A 24762-nucleotide genomic window follows, 5' to 3' on the forward strand; every position below is an offset into this window, starting at 1 on the left:
TTCCGCTTCATCCTTCTTAGGATCAAAATAATTCTCACTGAGCTGTACTACTAGTAAGAAAAGCTTAACGTGTGTAACCTTACAAATCTCTTCTGCACATTGCTTTGCAGTTACGTTGCTATTTGGAAAAGCATTGTGTGTAAAGTGGATGATTGGATGTGGTCGGGAGGCTGAAAATATATACTTAAATTGTATCCAAGGAATGCAACATCCACTTTGTGCAGATGGACAGGTGGCACTGGCATGCTTCAGAGTCTCACTTTAATTGCTATCCTCTGTATCTTAAAGCGCTACCTTTTATTTTCCAAAGTGGCTGAGTGGTCCATAAAGGTTTCTGAGGCATGCTGTATAGTGAATAATGAGTCAGAGTTGCTGTCTCTAACCTAAGTCTTGTATATTCTGAGGAAGCGCAATTGAAAGCTCCTTGAAGGATGGACCTGAGTTACTGCAGCTCATTGACTCCTCTTATTAATTTCTCTTCAATGACCACTCTACAAGCAAGCCTGATATGATACACATCTGATTTGCATTGCAAAACAAGTGTCACTGACATGGTGCACATTATTGAATGTGTTAATCATACACTCATTAAAAAAACAAACATGTTTAAAAGGATAGAAGGAGGGGAGGGAGTTTTTTTTTTTTTACATCATTACTAATATAAGACCCATGTTATTTTGCAGTCCAATATGCCAGTTAACCCTATAGTTGCCACTGGAAGAATAAATGCACCAGCTGTTTGAAAGGTGATGTGACCCTGAATTAATTAATGTACTACAAATAAGGGATAATGCCCTTTGAGGTGTCCATTGTCAGGATCTCGAAGGGCATTATCTGGCTTATACCATGGTCACTTGCCAAAGTAAAAAAACTGAAGACCATAAATTTATATTTTCATGCAATCAAAATCAATTTCAGAAGCTGTAACTCTGTTTCCATGTAATACCTGAGTGTTTGACTAATACCTTGAAAAATCATTGCCATCCCATAAGGTTCTTATGGTCACTACACCACTAAATAGGACATTCATAGATATTAGCAACGTGAGAAATGTATAGTTCCCTCTGCTCATCGAACCCTTTGGCTCTGCTGTGTGCCGTGAGCATGAACACACACTGGAGGCCAATGAAAACCATGAAAAAAAATCCACTGCAGCAGCACAGGTTTGGAGAGGTGAGCTCACCGACCAGAACAGTGCCGGAGTTTGGAGTAATTCAGGGATTGAAGATTTGGAGAAACAGAAAGCAAATAGAGACAGATTAGGCTCTTGCCTGGCTTTTGATTGCAGTGCATTGGGAGAAATTTATACTAATTACATGAGGTTCAAAAGCATTTTCTGTATGCTTCTAACAGACAGAAAATGTGCTTTGTTGAAAGTAGATATTTTCTGCATAAATATCTACCCTTTCCACTGAATGCATGCTATTAATAATGCATTAAACATCAACGGTTGAAAATACTTTTGTTGAGTTGAGTAATATTTCAGAAATGTAACAGTACTATTACTTAAGTACAGATTTGAAGTACTCTTTCCACCGCTCATATTGGTATAATGGCTGAAGAAAAAATCTTCTGCACTAATCTATACTTTGCAGCATGTGTGGGATTGAGTCAAACGAACCTACGGTGTTCATGGTAATGAAGGAACATGTCAGTGTGGTTCACTGAGGAAGGATATAAGAGGCTTTGGATAAACACACAGTACTTGTGAGTATGATCAGTTCATTGTTGTTTTGCTGTCTTGTTGATAGTGAGGGAAATACAGAATATCTCCGGATTCCTTTTCAACCACAAACATTTAAAATGCGTTGCCATCGTTAGTCAGGCAATGATGTCAGAGGGTGTGAGAAGGTTGGGGAATGTGATACTATACTGCCTCCTTTGTCCCGAGAAGTCTATATTTAAACCTGGCATGTTTAATTCATCGTCAACCGTCGTCCTTTCACACTGGCCCTGTATCTGAGACGGAACATCAAATGTACTGAGGACTTAATGAAGTGAAATGTCACAGCCCTATGGCAGGGTTGTTCAGGTTATAGATGGGATATGAATGTCACTCCATAATGCATTGGCCCTTATGACCCAAGGGGATAGTGGCACCGAGTTCTGTGTGCAAAGTGGATCTGCACTTGAATTATACTGCAAGACACAACTGCTTTTCCATGAAACCATCTTAAGTGTTCCATTACATTTTTTAGAACAATTATTTTTAAGCTTGTTTGTGTCACAAGAATAATGCTAAGAACAAGTCCCTAATATAAGCCCTCTAAGTTGGAGAAGGCATTTGCTGCTGTTCATTTTTGTAAAGTATGAACTTCCACAGACCTCAAAATTGCCTGAGCCAGACAATAAATCATGAATATGAATCCTTAATTGGGCTTTGCAAAAGTTCTTCTGTTTTGTTGTTATGTCACTGAGGCTGAGTTGAGTGGGCTCATATCTACGAACTCCACACACAAACCTTTGATCAGAAAAAAGAAGATTTCACACTTTGCAGGAGGGTCAGCAACAGCACAGAGCATGCATGTCACTGCCTGAACATAGGATGTCTTACTGCAGGCATTCTTTGAGGATTACATGAGGATTAGCTCACTGTCAATGACTTGACTGTCCAGTTCAAACCAGGAAAAATACCTAAAAAACATTTTTGTAAAGGACTATTAATCAAACAAATTGGCTCTATCTAGCATGTCTGCAAGATGATACAGCAGTTAATTTAAAGGTTAGGTTAGAAGGTACATTTGTTCTAGTGATTTACAAAGTAAACATACATTACAGGGAAATACACTACACATATTTCAAACACACACATTCTTCTTAAGAAACAGTACCTATACTTCTATATATATTTCATTACATCCCACTTGATAAATGCCCACATCCTTACCCCCAGTTTGTAATGCAGACGTTTTGTTTTAGAGCTCAAGGTGAGATAACCCCGATGACATAAATATAACATCATCAGGGTTATTTCTTCAGACTTGATGAAGCTGCTCCAGATCACAGATTACACGTCACATGTCAAGGTCAAATTTATTCACATAGCACATTTAAAACAAACACAGTTGACCAAAGTGCTGATCAGGATTAAAATGCCAAACAAACCTATATAAAAGAAAACAGCAAATAATAATAAAAGAGAAATGTAAAAGAAAGTAATTTTGTATGTGTTTAAGCCCAGCATCCATTGGAAGTATGCCAATATTGGACGATTCCACGCCTGATGATTTATATCCAGGTGTCAACTTTCAATGCCAATGAAGGAAGTAGTGTATTGATTATGTAGCTTAAAACTGTGAAGGTCGCAGTGGTGGATGGGCATGTAGCATGTCGGACTTTCAAGCAGTAGACTATAGTTTGTGTCGGTCACAGACCTGCAATAAATGTTTGCCTCTTTATTAACTGTACCCGTGAACTGCCTAACCGCAACATACCTTAACCATAGTTTATTTTCTATTGCCATCGTCTTTCCATAACCTTCAAGTCGTAAGCCTAAAGATTTTCATTAAATAAACGTCCATTTTGATACTAATTATGGTTGAGGATTTTTAAGCAGTAGCCTTTCAGTGGATTTACATTCTGTAATGCTAGTAGTTTTCATTGTTGGTGGCAGAGTCCGCCAATCCCGCCCTGGATTCAAATTGCCGACCTACAACGTGAGTTTGTTTGGCTGTGCTGTAAACACATACACCAATTGCTCTTTTGTTTCTGACAAACTAGCTGCTCAATGAGTGTTTGCTGCCAACCAGTATTCTCTGTCTATTCTGAGGGCTGCCATCGTTCTATCGATAGATGCATTTTTCATAAAAGTTCGATATAAATGCAGCCATTTACTATTTGTCAATTTCAGAATGTCCCTCTGTTTGTCATCGAACATTGCCTGCTGTGTCTTTTGGTCTCTTTTAAGCAACTGAAGGCAACAGTAATAGACACAATAAGAAAACCCTGCTATAAAAATCTATATCCACATAAAACACTTACACAAAGGTTGCTAATCTTAAATGCCAAACTGCCTTTACTTTCAGAGAAAACTCCGGACTGCAACACAGCAGAGTCCGTCAGAATTGAGTTTCACTTGAATTTGAATTATACTGTTAGAGCAAGTAACAAACAAGTAAGATTTCTTTACATGGATTACCCATTTGAGAATGTTTCTTAAAGTATGTGGATTAGGAGGTAATCCTAATTAATCATGTAATCACATAGCAGAATTTGGCATGAAGGTATTAATGTATTTATTACAGAGACACCTAGATCTTCCTCATCTATTCAGGAGACAAAGTCATGTTATTTTTAAATGCGTTCTGTGACTGGGAATGGAAAGTGTGTTTTTGAGACAGTTTTATTCATCCAAGTGTAATTTATTTCCTTCCAAATCATTTGGCATTTGGATGCAAACTGTGTTTTACTTTAATTTGTGATGCACCTGCAATTTAAAAGTCTACGTTCTGGATGGGAATCAGAATAGAGGGAAGAGAAACCCAGTACTTTTCTGCACCTTCAAACAAAAGGCTAGTTGAAAACTAACCTAAGAGGTAGCAGACCTGGAGGCACAAAGCCATTGCCATGTTAAGTTCTACCATTTAACCCTAAAATAAATTAATTTTAGAATGTTTTCAGGGTTTGATGATACAAAACAGTATTATTTTAATAAATGGAGACATATCTGGCCATATAGTTCTTGAGATCTTTTCCTCATATAAAATGAATTCTGGTCATAGCTACAAAGCTGAGTATTCTCAGTGTGAATGGGCAGTGACTGGTGGTTTTAACCCTCGGCAGGCCTGCTGTTGAGACATGTCAGCTCCTCACCTTCATCCAATACATCACTGTCTTCCCCCTACAGGAAGGTCAGAGCCAATCAATACCCTCCTTTGTTAAGATCCCACCAAATGGCTTTCAACAAATCAGGGTGAATTTAGAGCAGTCACAATGCTTTTCATAAAGATTGCATAAATACAAAACCCTGGCTTTGCTTGGCCAGGTTATTTCTATGGTGTAGAAATAAATTCAATTTGATGAACTTCTGATTTGCTCAGAAAACAGCTGGGTCAGACCTATATCTAATTATAAATATGATAAACTTCTGTATTCGTACGCTGATTTAACAGTACTGGACCTGCACACCCACAGTACACCCACACAAATAATCTTTTTGGCTGTCCTCCACTCAGCACTGTACATGCAGTGTGGTGACCTTGTCTAATTCCTAGCATATCTCCGACCTAAGCTGAGGTCTAATAAACCACAAGTGAACACCTGTGGGGGCGTACAGGCCTTTGATACGGATATATGTTTAAAATAGTCGATGCTGTGAACAATATTTTTAAAGAGAAAACACAGAAAAGAAGTAGGAGCAGGAAGATTAAGATGCTTTACTGTTTCACTGTGACTTTAACAGTGAAGACTGATGGCTAATTTTGTGAAATGTAGCCCCCACATAAACTGATTAATCTATAGCAACCGGTATGTGTGGAAAAATCCTTATATACATCTATTGATAACACATACCAAATTAAGTTAAGTTAAATCAGTTTTGTAGTTACATTTAGCTATTGGGCAGTTTTTACCGAACAAGTCATCCAAATTAAAGTTTTCATTAGTGTATAATCACCTGAATATAGGAATCATGTTTTCGTTTGAGCCATTTTTATCTTCAGACGCCACCAGGTCGCCATGTTGAACCGCCATGTTTCAGTAGCCCGGTTCTCATTCCCAGGTCCTCAAATACAGACGATAGCAGTGTTCAGTTAGTTGCCATCTGTAATTTCACCACTAGATGTCACCAAACGCTACACACCAAATGGCAAAAAGGCAAAAATCATAGTTTGTAATTCACACCAGAATGACACATAAAAAGGTTTTCTAATCTGACGCTTCTATTTTACAACAGAGGTTTGGATACAGGAACTACTTGGTTAGGGTTACATAAAGATTCTGGTTTGGGTTCAAAAAAATACTTACGGCTACAGTTTGGGAGTGATTCTTGTCATAGTGGAAAGACTGTCTCCAACAGAAATAGAGACATATTTATTTCTTATACTTTCATTTGGAATAATATATATTTTCTGCTATTAATTTAGACAACCCTAGGAAGAGCTTATATGGGGAGTTCATAAGATCTTTCATTAAACTTGGCTACAGGCTAAACCAGTGCCTCCTTATAAAAGACTTCATATGTCTCAGAAAATTCAATAAAAGAAAGGTGAAAAAATTATGTGGTAACATAAAATCCTAATGGATTTACATCAGCTTTATTTTAATACTCTCACATCAAAACCCTATATTTATGAAACAATCGCAGTTTTGCTTTAAAGTAATGGGAAGTAAATAAAAAATAATTTTGATGTAACGCAGATTATGCCCACAACTTGGTCTGGCTCAAATAAAAACAGGACAAGGTCACTTAAAGTATCTGTCAAATAAAAAATGTGTTAAAGTAACATTCACTTGACCCCTACAGATCATTCTTTAACTCATAAATGTCACTCTTAAATAAGTTAAGTGTGTTATATGATTTAACAGCTCTTGGCAGGTGAGGCAAACACATTTTGTGTATTCTTTGTACCACTGTCTGTAGAAGGGCAGACGCTGTTAACATTTCAATGCAGGTGTAATGGAGGTAGACTTATAGCAGCTGTTGAAAGTTGCCTGTGTGTGTCTGTAGCCTATATCTATTCTGTAGTTTATCATTATGAGTCAACAGAATTCAGAACCAGCATATTTAAAAAGGGATCTGGGGAGTGTGCCTCCCACCCCAAATGTTAGGATTCATGTAGCGGATTGACAATGATGGTTCTGTTAGTGGGAAATCTATGGACGAGAACAATTTTTTCAGCTGTCATGCACTCTCTCTCTCTCTGTCTCTCACACAGAGGACAGGAAGAGACAGACATTTCATTTCTCCAATTTATTGCTACAGTGTTTTACACTCCCTGCCCTCTGTATTTTCCAGCCTAAACATCATGCACTGTGACACAACGGTTTCCTAACAGCCCTGTTTTTATGGCTGGGCATCCTTATGATTTTCTATTTTGGAAGCTATTTGTCTACTTTTTTTGTGTTGGGTTATTACGCAAATGATAAAAAAAAGCATGCAAGATCCAACCTACAGAATGGAATTGAGAAATCTGATAACAGCGCTGAATCACCGGACCTCTGATGCACTAATGGCTGTGTTCATGTCTAACTTCAGCACTGCACGCAATGAGCAAGGGCACTGGAAGAACAGTGGAGAATTCAATCTCTCCCTTTTAATCAGCATCCCTCACTGCTCAGAACAGTTCTAATGGGCATGCCAGGAGCAGCAAAAATAGGATGTGCTAACAGTAGCTTAATGGAAGATGGAGAAGAGTTTGAGATCTGGAAGGCTTAACGAAAGGCTCAACTAATGAGGAAGTTTTCCCAAGCAGGATATTTAGTCTATGAGGAGAGAATAAGGGTTTACATGTGTGCGTTGATCTGTCTGTGTGTTCACAGCTGACCGCCTGTTTTCAGCTCAGGAAACATGCAGCCATTAACAACCTTCACGCTCTAACAGTTGTGTGTATGTGCTACATGCATGTCAGCTGAGACCAAAAAACACACATGCACGTGCACACAAACACAGTCTTCCCTACACCGATGCTTCAGCAGCAGTTCCCAGCACAGCTTGTGGAGGCCTCTAATGTTAATTAATGGGAGGCACCAGAGCATGCAATTCCTAATTAACCCCTGAGAATGATGCTGCAAAGGCATGCAAGTGGAAAAGCAGTCTAAAAAGAATGCAATTTACTTTTTCAAGTCCCTGTTTCCCTGCTACCGATCCATATGTTCCAAAGCATTTTGCAGATCATTGGCAGCTGACAGCAGCATAGCTGATCTTTTATTCCTTTTGCCACCATGCTGAGTGGCAGGGGAATAGAGATTAATTGGCGTGATCATGTAGCTAATTAAGAAAATGAAAGAAAATCAAGGTGGGTTGATGGTTCAGCATAAGAAGTCCTACTGAACTGAACAGCAGAGTGATTAGTCATCTAGTGAAGAAAAAAAGTCTGCTGGCACGCAAACATCTACTTGAAATCAGATCATGATCTGGCATCGACATGCAAGTATTGTATGCTTTACACTTATTAAGAAAATGTGCATGCTATCTTGAGCCCAGACACCAGTGAAATATACCCACAAGTTGAGTACACAACTTCAGTTCAAGTGTGTCAGTGTATCCACACCCCACCAAACTGCAGCTTGGTTCACAGCCCATTCATTGGCAGTCTAGCCAAGAGCTTCATGCAGCACGCCAAATTCTTGATTTAGAATAAAAGGTGTGGAAGGAAAATAATGATTCACCAAATATGGGCCCACAGTGAGAGTAATGGGATGTGTCACTGCCAAGTTAAGTGGCTCACCCGAGGGGAACACTGGTGACAAAGATCATCTTGACGTTATATGCCGTATCTGTTTCAAACAAATGAGCATCGGAGAGCATGGTACTCATTTCCTGTGCTGCAGCAGGCCTGCAGAGTGAAGTTCAAGGGCATGATCAGGGTTAGGGCTGTCTCAAAGCAAGGTAAAGTGGTGAGAATATTTTAAATATAGCGTACACTAACACTGATCCCGATTTTGTTTTAGGTGGGCCTTTTTTTTAGGTAGCTAGAATACATTTTGCTGTAGCTCCCGTCCACAGCAGTACATCACTTAGCTTCTGTGTCAGTACTTCTGTCTGCTTGTCCAAACTGGGGGCATGCTGACGGCCAAGTCCTGCCGAAGTGAGTCGATTTCCATAAGGCCACATAACGATACAGCAGAAATAAACTTGTTTACAGCCTGGTACAAAAAATCTCAATAGCTAAATTCCCTGTTCATGACAATTGTACATGCGTGAACTTTTACTTAACTTACTTCTTTAAATTAGATTAAAGCTTAAAGTTATGTATAATTAAGGACATGGCTGCTTTGAGTGACAGGCGTGTGCCGTCACAGGTGGCTGGTTTCAGCCACCAGGTTTCCTTTGGCCCATCTCAGGTCAGCCGGTAGAGTCAGGACTGCCAATCAAATTAGCTATTATTTCATTATGATGTGTTAATAAATAACATTCACATACACAGAAAATAATGGGTTTTTTTTATACAAACCTTTCAAACAGCACAAGATTCTGACATTTACTCTCACGGGATTTACCAGTATTTGCAGAAGACTAGGAGACATGCAGGAAAAAAGATCAAATACCAGACATGTATTCAGACATGATATAGAGTATTAGCAGGGATGTTGGGCAACACAAATGTGAGAGTGAAGCAGATGATGTGTTGAAACTGGGATTTTCCATTAGTTGAAACGGCATTAGTCGGCTCATGACAGTAATTAGTCCAGAGCAGGAAAGCATTTATCATCGTCGAGGACTTTACACACTCGACCGAAGATATGACTTTCTTCAGCAGATGTCACCGTCCATTACTGCATTTACACCTCCAGAGTGCCATTATCCACTCAGTGTTACTGCAGGAATTTTACCTTTTTTTGAAAGCAATCACACATCCTCTTAGGAGAGTCATGTCTCAAGTTGACATGTACGTATATAAATGTATCCTGAATAATTACGTGGTCACATAGATATTACATTCATACACGTGTATGGAGATACCGTTGCATAAAAGCAAAACCAAGTCCCCAAAGGAAGCAACAGCTTATCCCAGAAAGGTACAAAACAAATATACAACTGTACTTTACAATTAGCAAACAGGGCACATTTCATTAACAGTCATTAATGTAATGTAAAAATGTGTTATGGAGATACTGTAGCTGTTTCATCTATTACAGGATAATAAATCACTCACATTGATGCCCTGCATTTTTTTTCTAACACTTAATTTAAGGAGAGCTTTTCAGCAGCACCCAGTTTCGTTTTCACATAATTACATGTGTTTATTTCTGAGAGCTGCTCAGAAAAATTAATGCACCCAAACAGTCCGGCAGGGATTTATTAATCTGTCAGAAACAAGCCTGCTTCTCATGTAATAAATAAGATGAATTTGATTGCAGTGAACGAAGAGAATTGACAGGCCATGCAGCTGACTAGTAATTGGGTGAGGTCGAATGGTAATTATGAGGTAAACAGTATTGATGGCTAAAGGCTCAAATATGGATTTACAGAGATTACTGTGGTACTGACCATTTATTGAGGTGAGCGATGATTGGTATGAATAGGCAGGAACACGCACACAGCTGCATACACATGTGCACAAAGTCTGACCTCTTGTGTTTGCCTAAACCTGGTCCTCAAAAGGCATTTGTATACGTGGAGATATATACTGTATCTTTCTAAAGCAAAAACAGAATTATATGGCTTCAAACAGAAAAAAAAACCATTTCAGAAACTGATCTGGGAAGAATCGACTGAACAGGGAGACAGACTGATAATACTGTTAAGTTCAACGATGCCATGTGGCTTCTTTTGGATAATTCTTGCAAGCTGTTGAAAAGGAAGAACTGACAGAATTCATGAATGTGTGTTTACACTGACGCGTAATTTGTATTACTTGCATGGATTTGACCACTGGAGTGTTTTTGCACTTTGACATTAGCTGTATAGTAGCTAGCTGTTGTGAGCTAGAAACATACACACTGACAGTGTGTGTGCAATGTTCTCCATACATTTATGAAGATGAGTCACATAGCCTCAGGAGAAGCACAGATTCTGTTAGCTCAAGCTGGAATAATTTCAACTCACATAAACTGGTCTTTGCTTCGATTTGCTCTGCCACTGTGGAATTCCTATCATATTCATATTAGCATGGACTTATATGCAATCCCACTGTCTCTGAAATTCCCTTTATTTTCAGTCTGAAAACACCTTTAGGCAATCAACAGTAGAAATGTTGGAAGAATGCTGTATGTTGCACGTTCTCATCCTTTATCCACACAGCATGCGTGACGGCTTCCTCACTGAACTGAGTTTGCCTTTGTCCATTCACAAGGCTTTTACTGTATCATATTTATCAGAGTGCACAGAAACACTAGAGTGCTTTTAATCTGAAGAAAAAAATGTCCATAACATGTTGAAACTGTAGTGAAAGGTGCACATATTGGTGGTATAATTTCAACATGACTATGAATAGATCCTTGTCTCTGCTGGGAACCGCGCACACCTTGCTCAGCTGGATATTTTGTGTTTGGAATAAGGTGCAGTTCCATTTCAAAACTTGCCTGTTCGGAATCATTACCACTGATAAAATTCATGAATTCATGCTGACGCTAACCAACTAGTTATAGGCCTAGGTAGTTCCCAGGGCATTACAAAAGATAGGCTCACATTATTCATTCAAGGTAGCGAGCTAACATTAGCTTAATAACATTAAGTTAACCACTACATGGGCTATTAAACCCAAATTAGCTGCTGCCTCGTTAGAGAAAGACTGCCAACCCTATCCAACTGTTGTTTAGTCTGAAACTGTCGGTCTGCAACTGCTGTGTCGAGATCTCCTGGGGCTCTCAGCTCTGCAGGGCAATGTTTCTCAGCTTTCTCAAAAACCGCTAATCCAAACTTCTTCACACTCAACACTCCACTTCCTTGGGTCCTCAGCAATACATCCGCCAAGTGTGAAAACGATCAGATGAACGGTTGTCAAGAAAATAAAAAAACAGACATAGACAGACAGGCTCCTTCTATTTTAGTTGTTGAGGAAAATGTTACTCCACTTCACTGACTGTCTATTGAGAGAACAGTGTTTGGCTTTGAGAGCTTAAGTGAGCCAACTGCTGTGTTATTTTCTCCAGGCTGGGCCAATGTGAACACAATATGATGCCCTTCTCTCACCAGATTGTCAATGACAGGCTAAGGGTGCCCAGCCTGTGCGAGAAGCCTGCGACAAATACTGATAGAGAGTGACGCTCCCTGAATCATGTAGGGCAGCAGCTGAATGTGTCTCAATAACTTGCACCGGTGTGAAAAACAAACGCACAGACACAGATATGCACTCACAACAGCTGGAGAAGACGATGCATGTCATTTTTTCTACACATGTGCCAGACATTAACCAGATGTCTGCCTATAATTTCCCTACAGATCTTCATCAATAACATACCCACATCAGAATGACAATGAATTTCATGTAACACAGAAGCACATAAATGTCAGGCACCACTGCAGACGAGTGACATTCTATGAATAGAGGCCTTTAAGAATGATAGTAAATATGCAGATTTGCGTGAAACGACATAAAAGAAGGCTGTAGAATAACTGTATAATCTAATAGCAATGTTAACTGATGTGATTGATTTAATGATGCATGATCCAATCAACAGATGCTAATTCACCAGTCCAAACTGCAGATAATTGGAGGTTATAGTCATTGTCATCATCACCGTGTTTAAGAGGTGAGGCATTTCAAAGAAACAATTTCCTGTGAAAAACTGGCTCCATTACCAGAGAGATGGAGGTGTACCTGATGAATCGCAGTGCTATTAGCAGCAAATCTTACCCGTAATGATGCGCTCCATTGTACTAATCATCAAGTTTGTAATGTCAGATTGTAGCAACCCGTCCATCTGTAACTTTATATTGGCACTCATTTAACTGAGGTCTAAATTAAAGTCACCAGTACGGAGGATATTTATCATTGTTCTATGGTTCATTTGATGCAGACCAAGGGATGAAATTACACACTGTTGCCTTTCAGTATTGTTCACACTGACAAACCAAGACACAGTGTGTTTCAGCAAATTTGCCTTTTAACTTGAAGCATATTTGTGTTTATAACAATATCATATATCATTACAACATCACATATCATAACCGAAGTTGTCTGAGTGCAGTCGTTCAAACAATGTGTTAATACAATATTTCTTCATCCAAAACAATCTTTGATTGAGCTTTTGAATATTTTCACCACTGAGCTGCAACATAAGCTAGTTGAGCTAATTGTAAGAAAGTTAACCAAACGTAACTTTACGTAAAGGATTGTCTTTTTAATCTGATATCTGGGGTCCTATCAGGTCATATGGTATTTTATCCGTACTGCTACCATCTCGACGCAGATACAGGACTCTGGCCTGTAAACGTGCTCGCTTTGGTAGGAGTTTTGTATTTTCTGCCACAGCATCTCTAAACAAGGCATCCCGGTAACCGTGGGTGCGACAGGGAGGGTTAAATGTGCTAAATATGCTGCATTAAGTGTTTATTCTTGTTGTTATGTCGTGGTGTCCCTATGTATCTTGTATCTATGTATGTATGTCTGAAAGCTACATACTGACTGCGGTGACAATTTCCTGTGAAGGACAATAAAGTATCTATCTATCTATATGACTTCCAAAGACATGGATGTGTGTTCCCAAAATAAACAGCAGACTGTCTCAACTAATCAGGACTGGGACTTTTTGCAGTTTTGTATTCACAATAACAACAAGTGACTTTTTCCAAAGTTAAAAAGAAAAAAGGAACCTGTAATGTATTCAAGAATCACAAACAGTGTGAATGTTATGTTACTTTAACTAATGTCATCTTTAAAGTATGTTTTTTTTTTTTTTAAATGTTTCTGTGTAGTTCTGAAATAAACTACATGTTACTGCATCCCATTTGTACTGGACTGTTCATTAGATCACATGATACACCCATTTAGATTATTTCTAATGTAGACAGAGATGAAAGACTTTCCAGCCAAAACCTCCAAAGCCTCTGACTTAGGAAAAAAAATCTCATTTTTACTCCAAATCCTAGTGATCAATCTTTCCTCTCGCCCGTCTGTCTGTTATCTTCTCCCATTTGTCTGGGGTCTATTTTGCCCCATCTATCCACAAACCACCCTATAAAGCTGACTTTTCTGACTGCCTCATCGCACAACATCGGTGCTCTCTCTGTCTAGCCTGAGGTCAGCTCAGGGAATGAGATGGTGTTGCGAAGATAGTGGAAAAATGTCACCCGGGAATGAAATATTGATGGACAGAAAGGCCTTGCCTCTTTCCCTTGCCCTCGGGCGTTGAGTGAGAGTCACGCACTTGATGGGCACCGAGGAGGAAAGCCAAAACAAACACACTAATCTGCAGGAAAGGAGACAGACGGAGAGCGGGAACGTCACAATCCCGTCCATCCTTTCCCTCGGAGGTATCGTTATCTTCTCCCTCCCCATAAGCAAACCATAATCAGATTCTCTTGCACTTCACTTGATGTGGTTTATTTCCATCCAAACCTTCCAGGCTTAGCATATGATCCCCTTCTGGCAAATAAGGAATCAATAGAATGTAAATAAGGAGAGGGAAAATAAACCCAAACACCTGAATTTGCATAACTACATGCAAGGTAAAGCTAGGGTGAAACATGCCAGCCTTGTTTAAAACTGAACTGTCTGCTTGCTGTTTTAGTGAGCCTCAATTACAAAGCAGGAGAGACAGCAGAGAGAGATGTCACCCTTCTGCTGCCGAACAAAAGCAGCGCTGTTGTTGAACTCATCGAAATGTCATTCATGTCAAGTAAGATTCGAGGTGTGTTTTGTACAAATGTACGTACAGCAGCATGAAGTAGGGACAAGTAATGTAGGCAGTTTATGAGGCTGCCACTCAAGTAATTGTATAATTCAAGAGTAATGATCACTATGCCACATCTGTGCTGATTTTGTCATTCTTTGTAACAAGCAAACAATAAAACCTTATGACAGCTTTATCTGTGATGAGAAAGAAACAAGCCTCATTACAAAAAAGTTCAAATTATAGCTTCATAAAAGCAGAAATCTCTTCAAGGCCAATGCTCATTGTATAAAAATACATGTATATTTCATCCTTGTCAGTGCTACACTCATTCATTGCTGAAAGAATGAACATGGCTGCTCTGAATTCCAGCAGATACAGTCAATATTGTGGTCACTCACCATTAATCCATTTGGCCTCCGGGTCATGGGCCTTGAACTCAGGTTTAAACAGATCCTCCACAGTCAGTTTGGTGTCGCTTCCAGCTTGGGTGTCAACTGCAAAAACAAACCATGAATTGTTAAGCTGCCTAACATTTAGTCAAATATGGGTACCACATGGGTGTCAAGTTCTCTCCTCTTATCAAATGTCAGTAGCAAGCCCATTAGCTTTCTAGCGTGCACGCAGTTTGAAATCAATCTCCAGCATTAGCTGACCTTGGGAGTCACTTCCACCACTGGCATTTTTAAATGTTTTCCCGACATCAAAACACCCAAAACACAAAGTCACCTCTTAAAACGACGGAAAAGACACTAGGCTTAGAAAGCATCCTGGGAATACATCACCGTGTGTGCATGTGTTTGAGAGAAAGCTTTCAAAACAGAGGTAGTGTAGGTCAGAGACGTGCACAGACATTTTGAGGGGCTGTTGCTCTAACCTGCAAAAAGAGGCAGGCCTCCGCTTGACACAGAGATGGGGTGGTCCAAAGCCGTAAAACAAAAACATGATGCAGAGCGATTCCCTGTGCCCCCTGTTATGTGACACTGCAGCATCCAAACTTGGTATGGGTGCTGTTGTGTGACGACTCCAGATCAGATGAGTCTTTTGAAGTGAGATGATTAATGAGGAACAGTCTAACCAATGGGATTGGATGATATGGTGGTTTAATTTGGTCTAATAGGCTATTCATATTTGCATTATAGAGACAAACCCACAGAGAACCATCAGCCAGCTCTGCACTTGTACAGAGTGTTTTAGTTCCTTTTAGATTTTCGTCCAACTGCTTGCATATGTAATGTATGTACAGATAATTTTTGGCAGCTATTTTCAACAACCCCTTATTAACCCACTGTACGCAACCCACCGAGTACCAAACAGAAGACAGATAAAGTTAACGACTAGCTAACATCTAGCAAGCTAAAGATATTTTTCACTGTAGTTGATGGAGACCAAAACAGAGCATAATGGATTGGAAATTATTACATTAGTCAGGTGGCAACTTCAGTACTTCTGCCACCTAGGGGTTAAAAGTGGATTCATGTAGCTTTAAACTTTAGGTTTTAAATTGGACTTCTGCCTTATTAAAGATATCCCTTTATCCCTGCAACCTGCTAAAAGCTACAATTAAAATTGACTGTTCGCAGTGGCCACAAGGTTTCTCTGTTTAACAAGACAAAAAAAAAAGCTGGACGTTTACATCTGCTTGGCAGACAGGTGTGTTGAGTGTCCTTTTTATCCAGATTTACATAAAGGCACTTACACACACAAACAAATCCATGAAAAAGATGCACACAGACAATGTTTTTTGTCAGAATGGCATTTCATATGTTTATTAACATGATCATTACTGGGCTAGAAAATCCTCAAGCTGTTCCAATGTTGCCCCTGGAAATGTTTCATTTTTAATTATGAAATGTTACGCCTTTAGCAGAAATTTTTTTTTTTTCCAATTGTAAGCTCCTTCTGAATAGGACAGCTGCTGATTGTGAGCTGAATAGGAGGGCCAAGTCATTTTGAATGTCAGCCATATTGGCTTTCCTTGATAACTCCACACAGCATGTTTGTTTATGGAGGCAATGAAAGTCTAACCAAGCGTAGAATACCTCAGGGGAGAGTGTGGCTGCACGGGCAGGGGATTGTGATGATTTTACATCTGAGTAACATTGGAGTTTTTTCTTTCCTAATTCTGAAAGCAGGTATACAGTGTACAAGAGTATTCAAGTAGCAAAAGAATACTGATCAGCTACCTGGATCAAACTACTGTGTCATACAGAGACACCAGGTTGGTGGTTTTATGGGTCACACAGTTCCCTAAATAGTTTTGAGCAGTGTGGGTATCTCTGGCCACACGGAAGGTGAGCACTGGTGTACAAAAATACTCAATATAGATGAGTCATGATATTTTGATAGTTTTAAAGCAGCATCAGCATTGTTTTTTTGTTTTTTGGGGGGGATACTTGAAGGCAGAACTCAAGAACAAGCTAAAAATCACAGACATTTGACATATTATGACTTTTTAAAGTTGATATAGTTAACTACTGTGCAAACTGTTCCCTATTTACATATCCAACAGACAAAATTAGCATTCATTTGGAGTTGTGTTTCTGGCAACCTGACCTGTAAGTCCAATATTCACTCTCATTTTACCTCTGTTGGTCTCCACCAAGTCCCGAGAGAAATATTGGCCTCTTTGGCTGTTACATTCTCCACTTTCTCCATGTTCACCAGCTAGCTGCTAACTTTGTCTGTCAGTGTAAAAAAGGTGAATACTGTTTACATCCAGCCCCAGTTAGGTATAGGAGAGGATACAAAACAGCACCGGGAGATAAGGAGAGACTATCGCCGTTTGGTGCCGGTCAGGCAGCATGTGTTGATCAAAGTAAACCAAAGAAAGGGTGGGACTGAACCTCACTGAAACTAAAACAGTAAAAGCCAAACAATGAACTGAAAGATGATAAAATGCTCTGTAAGATTTGGTGATCATCCCTTAGCAAGAATGACCCATTTCACGTAACATAACCAACTAAACTAATGCTCATATATGAAATATTGATTAATGTAGCTTTAAGTTGGACAAACATCAGAAGTGAAGAAAATCTACCTCTCTTCAAATTGTCATAGTCTTCCAATCTCATCCTCAGCATTCAGTATATTTCAGATATTCTGGATGAGGGCTGAAGCATACTGACATCTCTTTCAAGATAATCTGTTGATCCATTGGCTTTTAAGTTTATAACAAGTATGAATTTTAATATTTTTAGACTCTAACTGCAATATTGATGTCTTGTTGAAGTCAAATACAAAATCCTCAAGTCTAAATCTCTTTTTTGGTCACTTAGCTGGTAAGAACAGACTTTTCAGGCCCTAAAACCCAAATAATGAGCCAAAAGAAACTAAAATGCTTGTTAGAGCTGAGGGGAAACTGCAAATAATTCTCAGTAGGATTGTCAGTATGAGCAACCACCTTCATCAAAGATCCATTTTAATGCAGGAAATCTCAGTGCAACTTAATGACAAGCAAAGTTATTTTTACAACATATGATGATATTGTACATTTGGCAGGTTTGACAAAATTGGGGTGAAAGATTTCACACACAAATTTCAGTAGTCGCAGCAAAAACAGCAAGAGGAAAGAGTAAAAGCAGATGTAACAGAGCGATTCTTGAACCAGAGTCAATCGCAAGATAGCAGAGCACAGTCACGGCTGAGTGTTACCTGGTGTGAGGAGGATGACAGACATTGTGATGAGGGAGCAGACCACCAGGATGACCAGCAAAGCGATGGCAATCCCTTTCCAGTTCCTCTGAGGAGGGCTCACCCCACCCAGGTCCTATAGAGAAAGAGAGAGAGAGGGGGGAAATGGAGGTATTGAGGTTTATTTTGTCTCTTTCACGTTGCTTGGTTTGTGACGTTTACCAAGGCCAGAAAATCATGAGTAATGACACCAAATGTAGCTGTACACACAGACCACTGCGCTGCTTGCAACCTATTAACATAGGTCACACCAAGGCTTTGTATTTTCAGTCCAATCAGAAAAGAGCAAATTAAGCTATCAGCAGTCACAAACAGGTATATACCATGTTTATATACAGGAGAAATTCCAGCCCTAGGCTTTCCACAGCCTTTCTGAGACATTTGTGGGTGTGAAGCCCTATTAAACAAACAGTATCCAGGAACCTGCCGGGGATCTACAACCAGTTGATACAGATCATCAGAACAACATCCACAAAAGCTAGCAAGAAAAATAAGAAAATTAAATTCATAAAAAGAAATAATACTCTGTTGACAAGTAAATCTTAGGACAGAGTGATAAACTGAATCTAGGGGTCTAAGATTTTAGGCAGAGGCGTGTCTATAGACAACATCACCATAATCCAGAACTGACAAGAAGCCGGCCTAAAAAAAAAATCCACTTCATGTAAAGTTTAACTTAAACAAAAGACGAAGATCCCTTGAGTTCAGGAACATTACCATTAAAACTGGTAGGTTTAATGCTGCTCCAGAGGAGGACAGACATTGTGATTGAGGTGAAACAGAGAATGAGGTTCACTTTTTGTTTTGCTGTTCTGTCTCTGAGAACATAAAGGATGTCCTTTTTAGTAAAACGTCCTCCATATACAGTGATTTCTTTTTGCTGGATGGTTATGAAAAACTTGAATTGTATAATCTGTAATCTGTTATTGTAATGATATGTATTTTTGGTGTCTTGTAAACTTTGCACTTTGTGTACATGGCACAAAAATCTAATCAAGTCAAATCAAATCTTCCTGAATATAGGGAAATTAGCTCTGTTTCAGTAAACATCTACAATTATCAGTGTGAAACCTGAACGTAACTTCTTGATCTAGCCAGATGACAAGACATTAACACTCTGAATACCCTTTCAATAGGTTGTCCATTCAGAGAGATAATATCATATCATAATATAAAAGTCATAAGAAGATATATATCACCTTCTATTGTTGCAGAAACCAGATAAGTGACCCATGGATTTACTGTATACACTAACAATAAGAGAAGACACCATGCACAGAACCTCCATAGAAAATAAATATACATCAAAAATACCCACCATTCATAACAAACAAGAAAACAGGTATTTCCCATTTAAGCCCCCAGGATGCTCATTCTGTAAGTGGTTTTGTTTGAGTTTTTCAATCCAATCCCCTGCTCAGTGAAGGATTTACAATGAAGGGCTTTACATGAGTCACACCGTAAGCCTGAAAAATGAAACTCACTGTTTCTGATTGTGTTCCGGTGCTGGAAAACGGAAAGGTATTTGCATGGTTCAATCATTGCTTGGGCAGCCTCTCATTTGAATCACACCTTATGACCTGTGAAAAACACATACTTTCTCCCAGGGCCAGGAGTCGCACTTTCTGCAGCTGAGTTGGATGTTGTGTGTTATGACCCTCAAACGGAGCTGCTGCTACATCTTTTGCAGATAAGGAATACAGCAGGTATTTGCATTCAAGGGCTACGTCGGTCAAACTGGCAGCAGAAAAGCTTGGATTGAGCAATCTGAGTGACCGCGGAGTACACCGTGTGTGATATCATCTACAGTGAAATAGCTGTCCAGGAGAGTTTGTGAAGCTTTTGCCTGCAACTCCATCTCTGAGTCCTGGTATTAGAGGGTCTTAAACTGGGTCTTCCACCACATCTGCTGCCTCCGATAAGGCGAATTAAGCCCGCCCCTACTATAAATTTCTTCTCACCACAGCTCCTCCTGGCCTCAATTACCCACAAAACCCTGCAGCTGAAATACAGTGATTGCTGGCCACCAACCCAATACTACACCTTGATTGGCTGGAGGGGAGGGGGAACAAAATGATTGCCAATTAGAGTTCTGCTTTCACAAAGAAGCTCTCTTCATGTCTGTCTCAGATTTTCTCTGAAATCCATTTGCTAAGTACTTCAAATGTGGTTTAAATGCAGTGCACCTCACTTTTTTATCTGATAGTCATGACTAGAAATGTCACATATACTGCCTGATGAGCCAATTATGACTGAAGTGCCTCTAGTTATTTCTCAAAGAACACAAAGTAGCAGACAGAGAAGACAAGGTTACCAGCCACATGTACCTCAATCTAACAGATTTTTAGATCATTTTCAAGTTACATTAGAGTGTACTTCCTTCTACTTCAGAGTACACGAGACTTTACTGACACACATTACATGGATGCAGTGTTACATTTTTCACTACCCCCGTTGGACTCATAAGACCGATCTATTATCAGGACTTGGGCCGCTGCTCATTTCATTAATACCACAAAATGCTGACGTGTCCTTGAAAACTGACAGCAACTCTAAATTGCCCTTGTGCCGCCATGCATGGGATTCTTTCTCCCTCTCTTTTTCATTTTATATCTCATTTTCTCCCCCAATTTCCTATTTAGCCGCTTTTGAATCATCGTCCTCAATTTATTAACTCAATTATGAGCAATGATATAACCACTAAGAGAATTTTGACCCACTGAGTCTCTCCATTGCCATTATTAGGATTGAGGAAGCATAGAGAGAGCACCCTGATAAACGGTTAGCCTTCCACAGGGAATGAGAAAGCAACTTGGCTTTATCACAATCAGTAGCACCTCATCAAAGGAAATACATTTCTCCAAAAATCTATATAGACTAGAGGACAGACTGGGGCCTTCAGGATCTCTTTGACAAAATAGAACCAATAATTAGAGCCGGGGTTGGCTCGAGGTTTCTGCCTCTTAAAAAGGACATTTTTCCTTGCCACTGTAACCAAGTGCTTGCTCATGGTGAGACTTGTTGGGTATTGTTTAATAACAAGTACAGTCTGGACTATTTGAAAAGTGTCCTGATTTGGTGCTATACAAAACAAAACCTTGTGAATGAGTATTTCCAAGCCCTTTACTTTCTCACACTATCATGATTTAATGAGGCACATTTTTATTTCAAAAGAAACAATATGTGTCATATGCTACATCTGAAATTGGTTCCCTAAGAGCATATGTTTTTCCTCGACTTGCTACATTTTCCTTTGATTTCCTGTCAGCATGTCATTCATTTAGTGTGTTCATTGACTTCACATAAAGGTGCAGGTCTGTGCTACAAAGGAACACATGGGGTTATAAATAAACTCCTGATGGGCTGGATAGTAAGAACAAGAAAGTCTGCGCCTTCAGTTTTCATGACCCTGAGAGTAGAAAGTACAAGGACAAAGGCCTGCTCCTATAAAAGTGTATTTTTTGTCTTACCAAGCCTCTCCTCTACCACCCAATAGTAATACAAAGTACATTTACTCAGGTACTGTACAAATAAGAGGGACTTGTACTTGTACTCCATTTTATTCAACTGTATACTTTAACTCCACTAAATCTCAGAGGCAAATATTGCTTTAGTTTTTACTCCACTATATTTGTATGGCAGCTTTAATATTACAATTCTCCAGAAATTCTGCTACTTCTTAAGCTAAATAAACAAGGTAGGTGGTTCAGTTATGCTAAAAACATATGACGATCTTATAAAATATGATGCATTGCTGTACATTAAACTACCAATTACCAGCAGTATACAAAGTACTCATAAAAGATATGTATCTTTCACCACTTTTACCATGAGGAAAACTTGTAGGAGTCTGACAGTAACTGTACTGGTCACATGCATTTGCCACCTATGTGCGTGGGCATTATCAGCAGTCACCATACTATGTTATGTATGATATATGCTGTATGCCTGACAAAGAGTCTTTGCTAAAGAATTCAGGTTGCCATGTCATATTCAAAGTGATTGCATAATTGCATATGTCTAAATGTCAGAGCAAAATGTCAATATAACAAAAGTGAACTGGAGAGTAGTATGAACCTAAAAACTGATCTATGGCGCAAACCAACAATTATATCCTTAAATTATAGGTACTTTGGTAAAAGGAATCTTTTATTCTATTTCAGTTTAAAGAAATACTTTTTGGCAAAATATGCATGTTTGCTCTTATACCAGGAATTAGATAAGAACAATGATATTTTTATGTTTATGTTTTTTTTTACATATTATAATAGTAGAAAAATTAGACATTGTGGTTTATGAGCGGTTAACATTAGTTTATGCATTCAAGCTATTTCCTGTGCTAAGATAGGCTAAACACGGCATGAGTCAGAGTGAACACAGAGATCAGCCTGTATCCAACTCCCAAACAATAATGTTAAACACAATCAGCAATCAATGTGCTTGTACTGAAAAGCAAGATGCATGGGCCCTGTTTCAGCTAGTTGGATATAAGTGAGACTTATACATAAACTATATTCAAATCGAGGCACTCCTGGAGTATTCTCAATAGAAATCCACAATAGAGGCAGCGTTTTGAGTATGTTTGACATCTGTCCCTAGTCTGTCTAATGACCCCCTGCTGCTGACAGGACAGCTGGTTTTGAGGACAATTATGCCATTACGGAGGCTGAAATTTGTGTGGATTGAACAAATGGACATTTCAAAAGTGCTTACCGATGCCTCACGTCTGGTGTGAATTATCTGCAATGTTATTTGTCAATCCCTGCTGAGGGTCTCCACACTGACTCTGTAAATGGAGGGTCTGCTGACTCTCAGTGTCCTGACCACATTCAAGAGGTACTACATGCATATGTACCAATTCTAACCTCTTGTTTTTACTCCCATCAGTTTTTATTTATTTATTCAACCAAGACAAAGAACCTTCATTTAATTAAACTGACTGTAATTCTACCTGTCTCTCTCTGGAGCAAACGCCATCACACTCAATCAATACGATCAATTATTCATCAGGTCAAGTGGACCACAGAAAATAATGGGATACATTTGTGGTTGGGGAAGTATCGAGGGGCATATAGCTGAGTGAACAGTAGTAATGGTATCCTGATGACAGCAGGTTTATATTCTCACATTATACAAGAAATGTCTTCTTATATACAAAACTACCTCCATGTGTAAAATCAGTGGAGTGGCCCATAAAGTCTTATTCACACAATTCAAATCCTGCTATTTGCCTGCAATATTAGTCAGTGGTGGTGAGATTATTCCATAACATTTTCAATAATCAATGTCTGGAAGGCATCTGTGGTATAAAGCAGTAAAGCAGACGATAGGACGATAGAGAAAAACTCCCCTGATTGCTGCAAAGCGGTCCCTTGGCAATTGTATGGCTTTAGCTGTGTGCTAACAGAAGCCATTTTCTATAATCACATCATCTGTCTTTGAAATAGCGGGAATAGCCTACAAAACCAAGAGAAAACAACTTAATGTAAAAAATAAGAATGACTTTCATTATTACAGAAGGCCTATAATGAGAGTAGAGAGAGGACAAAACTGGAGAGAGACGTAGAGCTGATCCCTGCTTGATTGCACTGACTGAAAGTTTTACTTACAGTATATTTATAGTACTTATATGCCGTATTGCACTGGTTCCCAACCTGGGCGTACAGACTCTCCATCGGGGCTGCAAAAACTTCACAGGGGGTTGACACTTCATTTTAAGTGGTCAGTGGGCAGAAAGCTCAAAATTTGTCAAGAAAAAACAACCTGTTAAGTATGTTTGTCACCAAAAATTTATAAAAATACATAATACAGACAGAGAATTGTATAAAAACCTCCTAAAAGTATCATAAAAATCACCCAAATCACTCGTTTTATACAAAATCCCAGCTGTTATTCCATTCATTGTTTAATTGTACAGTTTATCAGTTGTTATCTATTGTTATGTATTGAATATAATATGAAATAAAATATGTCACGTAGTCAGGTGTTTGTGTGTGTGTAGTCAGCAGTTTAATTATGATAGAAAAGGAGTCTGTTATTGAAAAAGGTTGGGAGACGCTGTTGTATTGTATATGCTGTTTGCCAATTGTGCTGTGTTACTGTGAATGTTAAATGTTTCTTTTAATAGAATTTGATACTGTTTTATAGTGACAGACACCCTCCTCCCCCTCAGCTGGACACAACAAATGAAAGCAGCATGTCTAAAAAACAAACACCACAGATGTTCAATGTGTTTTTTGAACAGCTCTGAACGTTAGGCCTTACTGTCCTCTCAGCTGTTGCTTATCTTTGTAGCTGGCTACCCTGCATTTGAAGGCTACAGTACATGTCAATAATAAGCAGGAACGCATTATTTAGGCGTGTGTCACAGGCAGATATGGACTGCTTTTAGTTTAATGTTAAAAATATTGCATTTTTATGCCTTTATGTCTCAACACCCACTTGCCCGTCACACACATCCCTGTACCTTTTGTACTTATTGCTGGCATACATCTAATTTTCAAAGAGGGAGACGGCAAGAACGAGATATTATGTCAAATTAAAATGCTAATGCTGCCTTTGAGATGTTTGATTAAGACCCCTGCCATCTTCATCAAACTCCTGCTAATAAGCTTATTTCTCACTGGCTTACTG

General features: G+C 39.1%; 1 protein-coding gene across 3 annotated transcripts in view; it reads right to left on the reverse strand.

The window, feature by feature from the left end:
• The window catches only part of LOC127365869 (inactive dipeptidyl peptidase 10-like), a 191034-nt gene that overhangs the window by 66712 nt on the left and 99560 nt on the right, over nucleotides 1–24762 (reverse strand). For all 3 annotated transcript variants that reach the window (XM_051404408.1, XM_051404411.1, XM_051404410.1), the window contains exons 2-3: nucleotides 18091–18205; nucleotides 14838–14933 (exon numbers count right to left, since the gene is read on the reverse strand). In XM_051404408.1, the coding sequence (XP_051260368.1) occupies nucleotides 14838–14933; nucleotides 18091–18205 (211 nt within the window). The remainder of the gene's footprint in view (nucleotides 1–14837; nucleotides 14934–18090; nucleotides 18206–24762) is intronic.

The sequence above is a fragment of the Dicentrarchus labrax genome, unplaced genomic scaffold (genome assembly GCF_905237075.1).
Source record: "Dicentrarchus labrax unplaced genomic scaffold, dlabrax2021, whole genome shotgun sequence".
In the NCBI taxonomy this organism is placed as follows: Eukaryota; Metazoa; Chordata; class Actinopteri; family Moronidae; genus Dicentrarchus; species Dicentrarchus labrax.